Source organism: Brassica oleracea, chromosome C8 (genome assembly GCF_000695525.1).
Source record: "Brassica oleracea var. oleracea cultivar TO1000 chromosome C8, BOL, whole genome shotgun sequence".
Taxonomy (NCBI): Eukaryota; Viridiplantae; Streptophyta; class Magnoliopsida; order Brassicales; family Brassicaceae; genus Brassica; species Brassica oleracea.
This window is the reverse complement of record NC_027755.1, coordinates 31,623,335-31,636,233: the sequence shown is the minus strand read 5'-3', so window position 1 is coordinate 31,636,233 and position 12,899 is coordinate 31,623,335. Positions and strand designations below refer to the sequence as shown.

Here is a 12,899-nt window from a genome sequence, read left to right as displayed (position 1 = left end):
TAATTTTGTATTTATAAAACATTTTTTTATTTATAAAAACTATTTTATTATTTTTTGTATTTTAAATATGTTTTCTATTTCAATTTTAATTTTATATTTTCGAATTTCAATTTAAAAAAATAAATTTATAATTTTTTTTTTTAATTTTGGAAATATTCCAAGGAAGTTTATCGCTCGGAATATTCCGACGACATCTTTCTCGGAATATTCCGAGGAATTTCCGACGAACTTGTGGTCCTAGGAATTTCTTCAGAAATTCATTTCCTCGGAATTCCGTCGGAAATTTCCGAGGGATTTCCGAGGAAAGATGAATTTCCGAAGAGTTATTTCCGAGAAATTTTTTCCCTCAGTAAGCCGCTGTTTTCTTGTAGTGAGTCTTCTGGTTTCGACGTTTCTTTCTCGTCTTGCTCAACCGTGTCATCGACGACGATGTTATCGTACTTGACAATAATGTCAAGTATTGTAAACATGTTGTTCACACACTTCTTCCAGACGTTGATAGGCATGTGTCCGTTGAGACCAGGATTCACATCGAACTGTGCGGAGACAAGACCGAACAAGATCTCGAGTTTCTGCGCTGGAGTTTTGGCCAGTCTCATCAGGTGTGTGAGCTGATCAATCAGTTCAGATCTAGCAGTTCCTTTCCTTCCACGTGCAGACACAACTTCTTTGAGTTTTCGGTTGATCCATTCCCATGTGATCTCTTTAGGATCCTTATTACACAACTCTTCCTCTGATACCTTCGCTTCCTCGGTTTCCGAAGACTCTCTATACTTATTGATCTCTTCTTCATACATCTTATTGTTCTTCTTCAACCTCTGTCTCATTGAGTTCAAAGCCTTGGAGTTACTGTGGCTCATCTCATTCTTTGCTTCCAGAGTAGTTTCATTTAAGAAGTCTTCCAACATGACAAGGGTTTTGATGTACAAGACTGGAGCCTTCACAGCCTCTTTAATCCTCATAACTTTCTCCAGCTGCTTGTTGATCTTGTCAAAGTTCTCTAGTAGACTAACCCAATTATTGATATTCATTGCATGCTTCATCTGCTCAGCGGTATGGACCATCTCCTCAAAACGCTTGTCTTTGCCTGGCTGAACAACACGTTTAGGGAGATCACCGTCATCAGTGTCACTGCCACCTGGAAGATAACGAGATGCACCACCAGCAGTATTGGTATCTTGAACCTCATCTAACTCTTCCTCGGTGCTACTTCCATTTTCACTTTCACTTCCAGGCTGGTGAACAATGTAACACAATGAAAGTAAGTAAAACCAAACGGGTAAGCCAATAGACTAAGTTATCGAAAAGTATACAAGGTTTGAGGGAAACCTTAGCAAATAACTTCGAATTCAACATCTTTCTTAGGGGGAGAGGTAAATGTTAGGCAGTGGAAGCAAGGAGAATCTACATTCCACATAAGACATTCAAAAACAAGAATCACATTAAAAAGAAGCAACGAAAATGAAAAAGATAAAACTAACTACTAACACCCTTAAAAAAAACCTTATTCATCACTCAATTTCCAAAATCTGGATCAACTCATCAACCAACTTCAGATTTAGAACAACTCAGAATACTTTCATTGATTCCAAGCTTATAAACGTGACTCGGCACAATTGGCTTGCATAATACTATTGAAACGATGATGTCTCAATAACTAGGGGAAAAATGGCCATTAAACGAGAAGCATGATCAAATGAAGATTACAGATATGAAACAAATTAACTCCAGCAAAACACATATATTTTTGTCATAAAACCGATGAACAATAGAAATTTTACTCAGTTTTTATACAAACTCTTTGACATTAGCATTGATTCAAATATGGAAGCAACTAATACACCAATCTTATTTGAAATACATCAATGCATTCAAACACACAAGAAAATAAAAGCTTATAAACGTGACTCGGCACAATTGGCTTGCATAATACTATTGAAACGATGATGTCTCAATAACTAGGGGAAAAATGGCCATTAAACGAGAAGCATGATCAAATGAAGATTACAGATATGAAACAAATTAACTCCAGCAAAACACATATATTTTTGTCATAAAACCGATGAACAATAGAAATTTTACTCAGTTTTTATACAAACTCTTTGACATTAGCATTGATTCAAATATGGAAGCAACTAATACACCAATCTTATTTGAAATACATCAATGCATTCAAACACACAAGAAAATAAAAGTGGATCTGCATATGTCTGAATCTTCCATAACATAAGCACAATCTAATAAGCAAGAGTGAATAATATATATGTATATCTTCAAGACAAAAACATTCTGAAGGCAAATCAAAGGGTTCAAGAAGCAAGACAGAACAAGAATGTGAGGAACTCACCTGGAGAAAAAAACTAGTTTGAGAACTGCACCAATTGTAAGAGTTGATGCAGCCAACGCTTAATAAAGAACACGGTTTTAGGGTTAGGTTTTTCTAGATATTTAAGGACCTGTTGGTAACTTCACATCTTGTCTCTAATTCCAGTTTCCAGTCGTTTTTTTTTTGGGCAACCAGTCGTTTTAATTTTAAACGCAGCTTTTGGTTTGGTTTGATATATTTTTATTAGCATTTTCACGGACAATTAAAATTCAGCTGAAGAGTAAAATTCATTAAAGGGACATGATGTCCTCAACTTTATATGATTTCGTAATTGATTAAAAAATAATCACACGACAAAAATATGAAAAAGGATAATAATGAAAAGGTGACTTGTAGAACAAGGCACACACATAATAAGATCATTCTTCATTCAAGCCTTTAGTTTCTGCACACTACATAACAAAAAAATATTCAAGCTTAGTCACTTCATTACATGAGCATTTGCTTCATATATAGACCAAAGACACTCAAGTTCTTGAACCAAAGGACTTTTCCCAAGATTTGTTCCTCGTGATCTAACCGGGCCAAAAGGAGATGGGTTTGAAAAGCTTGAAGCTCTTAGAGATAGCTGAGCTTGTTCAAGAATAAACTAGGCGCAGCACCAGTACTTCATCTAGAGTGTAGCCTCCCTCAGCTAAACGGTAAGATTTCATTCCTTTGTGTGTGAGTCTATACGTTTCATTATCTTCTCCTTCTGGAGTTTCAGATTCTTCTTCACCATCATCCTGATCTACCGTGGGAATCTTTGGTTTTGAAAGTTTTGAAATGGAACCTTGTTAATGTTTGTATACATGATCTTAGACACGCTTAGGACAAAAAAACGCTTTGCATCTGGAGGACCTTCTTTTGTGTCCAGAGCTATCCCACTTTGCTTATAGATTAGTTTGCTGTTCTCAATCACAACTTCATATGCCTCTCTTTCAGTCTGTTCTTAGGAAACAATAAAACATTGGTCAGGAGCATATATAATCGGTCTACTAAGCATAGTATAACTCACCGGACCAAGATACTTGATGCTTTGTTGGTATAGTTTTGATCTTGGACATCTTTCATGGTTCAATTCTTTTCCTTGTATGTCAAGCCTATGTTAGCTCGTAAAATGTATGTACTCCTGATATCTGTCACACTTTTTGATTGTTGAATAGCAAATCTACCAATAGAAAACGGGTTGGTTACTGTCACAGTGGAGCCAAGCATGATAATAGAATTGCATATTGTGGCCATAGCGATGTCGAAGATCAATCTGTTAAGCTAGGGAAATTAAGATCACACCTGGCTTTACACAAAAATTACAGCCACACAACAAAAAGACAAATGGTACAAGAATATTCTTACTGCCTCAAGCCAGTGTTGCAAAGCCAACTTCCTAGCTTTCTCGTCTTTTGACAAGCTCTTACCCACCTAAGGGACAAAAAAGTCTTTTGACAAGCCTTTACCCATCAGCTAAAACAAGCCAAAAGAAAATCGAGATTCATAGAAATTGTCACGAGTACAAACCCATTTTCACTTGAAATTACAGTCAATAGTTTCTCGTGTTGTTAAAAAAAAAAAAGATTCTCGCTACACCCCTGAGAAATTTCACTATCTTGTTTGTAAAGTTTCCATGCATTGCGTTTTTCTAACCATCAATAAAATAGTTCATGCACGTAACATTGACCCAAAAGTACAATTAACTAAACTGGAGAAAGAAAACAAATTGGGTCAAGGAAACAGAGCCCATGAGACGGAAAAAGAGGTGTACTTTAATGGAAGAGAAGAACATAGCCAAAAAGGAATCATGAAAAGAGGAGAAAGAGTATAATAGAGTCCCACATCGTTAATGATGTTGTTCTTTGGGCAACATATATGTGTATGGACAATCTTCCACTTGTGAGCTAGCTTTTGGGTATGAGTTAAGCCCATCACTAATATAGTATCAGAGTCAGGTTGAAAACCCAGCATATGATTTCTCACATAAACAATTTCCTACCTATGTAGTATGCATAAGTGGTCCATATTGCTGTGGTATATGCGAAATGTTGGGCTTGGGCTGTTTCCATTGGACTGTTTCCCACCAGTTTGTTCTAGTTTTTAAATTGATTGTAAGATTTGGCATAATAGATTGGGTCATCCATCTGATTCAAAAATTAGTGTTCTATAGGATATGTTGTGTTTTAAAGCTTTAAAGAATGAAAAACAAGATACTCATGTTTGTCATATCTGTCTTCTTGCTAAACAAAAACACTTACCTTTTAAATCTCGAAAAAACATATGTGCTTCATCCTTTGAACTTGTTCACATTGATACATGGGGTCTATTCTCAGTTCCTACTATTGATGGTTGTAGATATTTCTTGACAATTGTAGATGATCATAGTAGAGCTACTTGGATATACTTGTTGAAAAATAAATCTGATGTGTTACATGTTTTTCCTGGATTCATTGCTATGGTTGAGAATCAATTTAAGACGAAAGTTCAATCTGTTAGGTTTGATAATGCATGTGAATTGAAATTTGCTGATTTCTTTCTTGAAAAAGACATCATTGCATATCATTCTTGTCCTGAAACACCTCAACAAAACTCTGTGGTAGAGAGAAATCATCAGCACATATTGAATGTAGCTAGGGCGCTCTTATTTCAATCCAATGTTCCACTAGAGTTTTGGGGTGACTGTGTCATGACGGCTGTCTTTCTCATCAAAATAGGCTTCCTACTCCAGTCCTAGAAAATAAGTCTCCTTATGAAAAGCTTACTAGTAAAGTTCCTGATTACCACTCGTTAAAGAGTTTTGGTTGCTTATGTTACTGTTCTACATCTCCCAAAGGTAGAAACAAGTTTGAACCGAGAGCTAGAGCATGCATTTTCTTAAGATATCCTACTGTGTACAAGGGATATAAGCTATTAGATATAGAGACACACGCCGTTTCTGTCTCAAGACATGTCTTTTTTCATAAGGATATTTTCTCTTTAGCATCGTCTAACATCAAAGACATGACTAAAGATTTTTTTCCTCATTTTCATTCACCTGTAAACCCTGATGAAGTTCCCTCTAGAACTACATCTTCTGATGTGCATCCACATTCTGATGCATCATCTTCTGAGCCTTTGGTTCCTTTCGAATCAAAGCCTCACAGACAAAAGAAAACCCCAAAACACCTGCAGGACTTTCATTGTTATAATACTACCTCCACCATACCATTCCCAATGTTGAACTATGTTTCTTATTCTCTATTATCTGAGCCTTTTCGTGCCTTCATTAATATCATTACCAAAGATTTTGTTCCAAGAACATATTCAGAGACCAAGGGACATAAGGTTTGGATTGACTCGATGGGATTGGAAATTCGTGCGATGACAAGAACTCATACATGGAGTATCACTACTCTTCCTCCTGATAAGAAAGCGATTGGGTGTAAATGGGTGAACACAATCAAATACAACGCTGATGGCACTATTGAGAGACCGAAATCTCGTTTAGTTGCAAAGGGCTATACGCAACAGGAAGGGTTGGATTATGAAGAAACGTTCTCACCTGTTGCTAAGCATACTTCTGTTCGTATTCTCCTCTTGCTCGCCTCGAAGATGAATTGGTCAGTGCATCAGTTGGACATCTCGAATGCTTTCTTGAATGGTGATCTCACGGAGGAGATTTACATGAAAATACCACCAGGGTATGAAGATAAACGGGTGAAGTGCTTCCCAAGAATGCAGTATGTAAATTTCATAAGTCCATTTATGGGTTGAAGCAAGCGTCCCGACAGTGGTTCTTGAAACTCTCTTCTACATTGACTGGTATGGGTTTTTCGAAGTCTCATTCTGATCATACTCTTTTCATGAGATACAAGGAGGGTGTTATTATGGGAGTGTTGGTGTATGTGGATGATATTCTAGTCCTGAGTAACAGTGATGAGATGATTAGAAGATTTATTGAAGGGTTGCAGTCACATTTCAAACTTCGTGATCTTGGACCAGCTAGATACTTTCTAGGCTTGGAGATTGCAAGGTCTACGAAAGGGATTTCAGTTTGTCAAAGGAAGTATATCTTGGAGTTACTAGATACAACAGGTTTCCTCGGTTGCAAACCTTCTTTTGTGCCGATGGATCCTAGTATCAAGTTATCCGTTGAAGAAGGTGTTCCTTTACAAGACTCTTCCTCCTATAGGAAGTTGATTGGGCGATTGATGTATCTTCACACAACTCGACCTGACATCTCTTATGCTGTCAATACCTTGTGCCAGTTCTCGCATGCTCCTACTGATATTCACCTTAATGCAGCACATAAAGTGTTACGTTACTTGAAGGGCACGGTTGGTCAAGGATTGTTCTACCCTGCAGACAACAAGTTTGATCTACGTGGGTTTTCTGATGCTGATTGGGCAGCATGTAAGGATACGAGAATATCAGTCAGTGGCATTTGTATGTTCGTTGGTGATTCGCTAGTCTCATGACGTTCTAAGAAACAGGATGCAGTTTCTTGTAGCACAGCTGAAGCAAAGTTTCGAGCAATGGCGTTGGCTACGAAGGAGATGATTTGGCTTGCTCGGTTACTACTTGAGTTTCAGGTTCCCTTTCATCCTCCAGCCTATCTCTACTGTGATAATACTTCTGCTATCTACATTGCGAACAATTCTGTCTTCCACGAGAGAACTGAGTGGATAGAATTTGATTGCTACAAGACGCGTGAAGCGATTGAAAGTGGGTTTTCTAAGACCAAGTATGTGAAGACTGGCAATCAACTGGCTGATACATTGACGAAAGCCTTACATCCAGCACCTTTCCGAGATCTCATTCACAAGATGGGAATTAATAACATCTTCATACCTCCATCTTGAGGGGAGGCTTTTCGTGTAGTTCGGTTAAGGGCTCTGGAATGTCCGGTTTATTATCTTATTTATGATGTAAACCAGTTGGTTATTCTTGGTTTAGTTTTGTTGCATATTGTATAAAGTCCGGTTGTAACAAACTTTATCATTAAGGAGAAATATGAGATTATATTAATGATAAAGTTTGTTACAACCGGACTTAAATTTGCAACAAAACTAAACCAAGAATAACCAACTGGTTTACATCATAAATAAGATAATAAACCGGACTATCCAGAGCCCTTAACCGAACTACACTAAAAGACTACAAAAACTCTTGAAAGGGAGGTTGTTTTTTAGAATTTGATGGGAACGTAAGGGAGAACGACAATGGCGGCCATTTCTGATTATGAGATTCTCATGAACCGTCGTCAATCTATCGATACGAATGTGTTCCATTGGAAGGGATAAAATAAGTTCCTCTGTTTTTTCCTTCCAGCTTCTATTTTTTTGGTTGGATCCTCTGTTTTTTTTACTAAACGACACAGTTTTTGTAATATTTTGGTAATATTTTGGAATTATAAAACTATTTAGCTTTTCAGTTTGACCCCAAAAAGACATATTATAATCCAATTCAACCAACTTTTACTAATTTTGTAAAGATACAATGATTGTTTAGGAAAACAAAATACAGAAATTAATTAAATTTCTCAGATAAATTATAAAGAATCACCATATTTTCATATTAAAGAGATATACTTACAAACTTGAATGAATTTTTCATAAAACTCGATTTTAATAAATTTTAGAATTTATGTAAATTTGTTTTTATACGAAAACATGACATAAACTCTATTTTTTTTGTACGATCAAAGTATATAATTCATGTGTTTTTAATCTGCTATAAGTGGTTGACAATTGACTTTTTTAAAAAAATTTGTGCATTTAAACGAAACCAAAGTTCATGGACTTCTTAAGAAATGTTTAAAACGATTGGGGGCTATTTATGAAATATCTGTATAAACGCAAGCAGAACAGAACAAGAACCCTAGTCTCTCTAAAAAATCACTTAGCCGTGTCCGTTTAAGTCATCTCCTTGTAAGTCGACTTACTCCGACCCTGAAACCCAAAAATGGAAGGAGAAGATGAGCTCAGGAAACCAAACGGCTGCGTTTCCGCTCAACTAGACAGAGATGTAGAAGACGACGATCCATTAGTGTTGAGCTCTCAAGCACTGGCGGCGCTCCAGGAGTTTCTAGCCGACCAGAACAGAACCGCCGCGAGCACGCCGCCACCTTCTTCCCTGGACGGAGGAGATGATTCCAACAAAGTGGAGCTAGTCACAGAAGACTGGAGACTCAGCCAGTTCTGGTACGAACCTGAAACCGCAGAGACTGTAGCTGAAGAAGTGGTCACTCTCTCCAGAAGATTCTCAACCTGCAGAGTCGCTTGCATCGCTTGCCCTACTCTTTACGTGTATCTCAAGGTAATACAATACATCAGTTCTTAATTAAGAAAGACCTTGAATTTGTATTGAAACCGATTATTTTTGTTTGTGGTGAGTCAGAAGAAGGATCCGAGTCTCCAGGTGCAGTTGCTGGAGTACGATATGAGGTTTGAGAGATATGGAAGTGAATTCACCTTTTATGATTACAACGAGCCTGAAGAGTTGCCGCTGGGGCTTAAACATTGCTTTCATATAATCGTTGCTGATCCTCCTTACTTGGTAAAAGTTTCTTCAAGTTGTTAACTTTTCTAATAAGCAGATTTAGTGATCTTGATTTGGTTATGGTTGGCAGAGTAAGGAATGTCTGGAAAGAGTTGCTCAAACGGTTTCGTTTCTGGCGAGTCCAGTGGATTCTTTGTTACTTCTTCTCACAGGTACAATGACTTGTGTTTTCTCTAGTCGGTTTTGGAGGTTTTTTTTAATGTTTTGTTAACATTTAGCTGAGACATATTGGTATTACCTCTTTGGCAGGAGATGTGCAGAGAGATAGGGCGGCTGAGCTATTGGGTGTTCGGCCTTGCGTGTTTAAGCCTCATCACTCTAGCAAACTTGGAAACGAGTTTAGGCTGTTTGTAAGTTATGATCCAGGTACCAGACTAGGGGGCTTGGAAGAAGAAGTAGACAGCTAGCTGTGAGTTGGTTCTCAGGTGTATCAACCCCATAGGGAGTAAGGTAAGGTTCGGTGGCGGAGAACGCTCATGTCTTCCACCAATGGTCATCTCATTTCTCAACTGTTCTTGGAGTTATCACTGTTTAATCGTTCTCTATTATGTGTCTTGTTGTTGCAAATGCTGGTTTTCATGTCTGATTGGTCTTATCCAACAGTTTTGCTGTTTTGGTTAAAGCTCAGTTGTTGAGATATGAAAGTGTTTTTTGGTTATTGATATTTATTACATTATAAAAAAAAAGTTATGATGCTTGTAAGTTGAAGTTGATTCACAAAGAGATCGATGATCCAATCATTAGTATACAAAACAGAACAGATCGATTGTATTTGGATTTTAAATCTTTGCGTAAATGGTAAAGAGTTTTAATCTTACCTCTCATCTGCATGATGTTCCCAACCTTTTTATCATTTCGAATAATGAAAATGGACAAAAAAAGAAAAAAAAAATCTGGTTCGGTCCGGTTAGACCCGGTTCGCGAAACTTTAATCAAGATGGAAATAATAAACCGGGCGAAGAAGTTAAGATCTCGAGAAGAGTCCTTACGATTGGAGAGAAAGGGGGAGAAGTAAAGCTTACTACATGGTCGTCGTCGAAATTCAAATCCACATAATCAGCAGAAAAGAGGATTGATTCGTTGCGACTTTGAAGATGAGGCCGAACATTGTTACCGAGGTTTGATCTGCTTTATTCCCTCTTCTACTCAACTATTTTCTTTGATCTTCATCACAAATCGCCGAGAAGCTCTACTAGTGAACGAGAGCTATGGCTGATAGCTGAAATCCACACAATTGGTTGTTCGTTCGATATAATTAACTCGTTTTTTTAATTCGATTCAGCTTAGCTTTTGTGGCGAATCGTTTGCTGTAGTAGGGGTTTATAAGTAGCAACCTCCGTTTCAGTAGTTCGTTGTGTTCTGGGTATTATACTATTAACGGGACCAATCAGAATATTGAAAGATATCTGAAATTGATTAAAGGGGTCTAATAGATAAGATAGGTTTCTATCTCTAGCCAGGTAGAGATTCGGACAAAGGTTTAGTTATAAGCTATCACCTAGTAGAGGTCTTATATAGTACTCGTTTGTGATTTGTTGTGGATTCTTATTTTCTTCTAGGCTGGGGTTCAAACCAGAGTTTCACAATGGTGGAATGCAATACCTTTCCTCACTTCATCAGTGGTTGTAGTTTGTGGAATCATTTACCTGATATGCCTCTTAACTGGATACGACTCTTTCTATGAAGTCTGCTTCTTACCCTCTGCAATTCTATCGCGTTTCCAAGGTATATTCTCATACTGTTAAGTCTTATCTTCTTGAAACAGATTATCAAGTTTGTTGATTTTCTTTTTGTCACTAAAGATTACATTTTGCTGTTGATGTATTTGTCTTGTAAACTTCTGCTTGTTTTTCTCGTTATCTGTTGTGCAGTTTATAGGTTTTACACGGCCATTCTATTCCACGGATCGATGCTTCATGTTATGTTTAACATGATGGCGTTGGTTCCTATGGGATCCGAGCTGGAGAGAATCATGGGATCCGTCCGCTTGTTTTACCTCACAATATTGCTGGCGACGACCAATGCCGTATTGCATCTTCTTATAGCATCACTGGCGGGATATAATCCTTTCTATCAGTATGACCATCTCATGAATGAGTGCGCGATTGGATTCTCTGGGATCTTGTTTTCCATGATTGTCATAGAGACGAGTCTTAGTGGAGTCACCTCTAGGAGGTAAAGACCTTTTTATAGCTATTTTAATAATTTTTTGGCACATCCTTTGTATTCATGAGGCTTCTCATATATCTTTTTTTCTTTCTGTGCAGTGTGTTTGGTCTCTTCAACGTGCCCGCGAAACTGTAAGCTCATTGTCTTTCTTGTCGGGTTGTTAATGTTCACTTGCTTTCTTTGTTGCACATATGGTGTAAAATTTGTATCCATTTGCAGATATCCATGGCTCTTGTTGATAGCATTCCAACTTCTCATGACAAATGTTTCCCTGCTTGGTCACCTATGTGGCATCCTCTCTGGATTTGCGTGTATGATATTCTACCTTTTTCAATGCCTTCGGCTTTCTAAACCTGAAGTTTATCTGGTAGCTAATTAGTTAGTTGCTTCGGATTTCAGATTCTTATGGCGTTTTCAATTTCTTGATGCCTGGCTCTTCATTTTTCTCCACTATTGAGTTAGCTTCCTGGATGGTAAGTATTTTCTTGAACCTACAGTAAACATGTCTCTCTTTGAATTAATCTTCGCTTATTCGGATTCTATGTTCTTTCTCAGGCTAGCTGTGTAAGGCGACCCAAATTCATTATGTGCACCGGTGGAAATCCTTCGAGCTACATGCCCACTTATTCTGTACAGAACACGACATCCAGGTGCGAACCTCTAACTACATACGAAAAAAACCGAACTGCTTGCCTAGAGAACATTGTAATGACAGTGTTCTTTGAACAGTGGTTTCTCTACAGGAAATGCTTGGAGATCCTTGTCATCATGGCTGCCACAGAGGGAAGCATCTAATCAGGTACATTCATGCTAACCTTGTCTGGCAATTCCTTGACTTGGTGGATGTATGATCTAACCATACTACTTCACATTTAGTCGGCTGAGGACAGTAGATTTCCGGGTAGAGGTAGAACTCTTAGCGGTACTGCCCGTGATCCCACCCCTCCAGCCGGAGAAACAAACCCAAACCTCCATGCTAGACTGTTGGAAGATAGCACTCCAGACCGCCTTTCTGATGCAACTGTTACTGGCATAGCAGAGCCAATCCCCGCCGCAAGGTATTTAGTTTCTACAATGTATAAACTTATCAGATTACTATGCATCATTCCTTCAACCTGAGCTGCTTTTGTGAACCTTTTTCAGACAGGTGCCAATAGCAAATGCAACAGTCCTGCCTCAATCCCAGGTTAGTTCCTCCTAGGCTTATAGCCGAGCCCTTTCAACACATCTAGAAGCTTAATCTCATTGATCTGTTAAGACGCAGGGTCGTGTTGCCGCCTCTGAAGAACAGATCCAGAAACTTGTTGCCATGGGCTTCGAAAGGGTACGTTTCTTTGATTCGTAGTTTCATACCAATCATAACATATAGCGAAAAAGCATGTCTCAAAATATCTGGGTTTGATTCAGACACAAGTGGAGGTTGCACTCGCTGCTGCCGATGACGATCTAAACGTAGCTGTGGAGATCTTAATGAGCCAACAGGTAGAAACTTGTACGAACCAGAGTTCTATAGTTTGAGTTTGGTCAATGCTAACGAAGTAGGTTATTTAACTTGGTGACATGCAGGCTTAACACATACCAGACAGCAAAGTATTACATTGGCGTGTATCGTAACGTTCGTCTGTCTCGTTCCATGTTTTACTTGCATTTAGAAAACTGTATAGCACGTCCCTTTTCTCTAAGAAAGTTCTTTAACCAGACGATCAAACCGGTTTTCCGGTTTGGAATATATATGAAAGAAACATGAATCAGTTCGGCTTTGGTTTGGTCAACTATTTGTTTCGAGTCGTTGTGATTGCAATTACAATGAAAACGAATGTGTATCAACTGACAC

General features: G+C 38.2%; 4 protein-coding genes and 1 long non-coding RNA gene across 6 annotated transcripts in view; 3 read left to right on the top strand and 2 right to left on the bottom strand.

The window, feature by feature from the left end:
* Positions 1–1,401, bottom strand: part of LOC106309943 (eukaryotic translation initiation factor 3 subunit C-like) — a 5,468-nt gene extending 4,067 nt beyond the window's left edge. The window contains exons 1-2 of the mRNA XM_013747106.1: positions 1,330–1,401; positions 378–1,235 (exon numbers count right to left, since the gene is read on the bottom strand). Coding sequence (XP_013602560.1) covers positions 378–1,235; positions 1,330–1,356 — 885 coding nt within the window. The 5' untranslated portion in view covers positions 1,357–1,401. The remainder of the gene's footprint in view (positions 1–377; positions 1,236–1,329) is intronic.
* LOC106311398 lies at positions 1,100–1,449 on the top strand. Its single transcript, XR_001264010.1, has 2 exons — positions 1,100–1,261; positions 1,366–1,449. It is a non-coding gene; the product is annotated as an uncharacterized LOC106311398 (long non-coding RNA).
* A 905-nt stretch (positions 1,450–2,354) lies between these two features.
* On the bottom strand, positions 2,355–3,995 carry LOC106309184. The gene is made up of 5 exons (XM_013746245.1): positions 3,969–3,995; positions 3,722–3,787; positions 3,541–3,629; positions 3,384–3,468; positions 2,355–3,311 (listed from the first exon to the last, which is right to left on the bottom strand). Exons 1-5 carry the CDS (start codon positions 3,993–3,995, stop codon positions 3,117–3,119), a joined length of 462 nt encoding a protein of 153 aa, XP_013601699.1. The 3' UTR covers positions 2,355–3,116.
* Positions 3,996–8,215: 4,220 nt separating this feature from the next.
* Positions 8,216–9,598, top strand: LOC106309684 (protein-lysine N-methyltransferase N6AMT2). Its single transcript, XM_013746773.1, has 4 exons — positions 8,216–8,653; positions 8,735–8,893; positions 8,967–9,048; positions 9,146–9,598. The coding sequence occupies exons 1-4, from the start codon at positions 8,300–8,302 to the stop codon at positions 9,301–9,303; spliced, it is 753 nt and encodes a 250-aa protein (XP_013602227.1). The 5' UTR covers positions 8,216–8,299; the 3' UTR covers positions 9,304–9,598.
* A 267-nt stretch (positions 9,599–9,865) lies between these two features.
* Positions 9,866–12,892, top strand: LOC106307831 (rhomboid-like protein 15). 2 transcript variants are annotated; one of them, XM_013744897.1, is made up of 13 exons: positions 9,866–10,014; positions 10,456–10,621; positions 10,768–11,071; positions 11,164–11,196; positions 11,285–11,376; positions 11,465–11,538; positions 11,621–11,715; positions 11,795–11,864; positions 11,942–12,123; positions 12,209–12,251; positions 12,330–12,389; positions 12,473–12,547; positions 12,632–12,892. In XM_013744897.1, exons 1-13 carry the CDS (start codon positions 9,991–9,993, stop codon positions 12,635–12,637), a joined length of 1,224 nt encoding a protein of 407 aa, XP_013600351.1. In that variant the 5' UTR covers positions 9,866–9,990; the 3' UTR covers positions 12,638–12,892. The 2 variants fall into 2 exon arrangements, with proteins under 2 accessions (XP_013600351.1, XP_013600350.1); XM_013744896.1 differs by having other exon boundaries at positions 12,324–12,389; positions 12,632–12,853.
* The last annotated feature ends 7 nt before the right edge of the window (positions 12,893–12,899 follow it).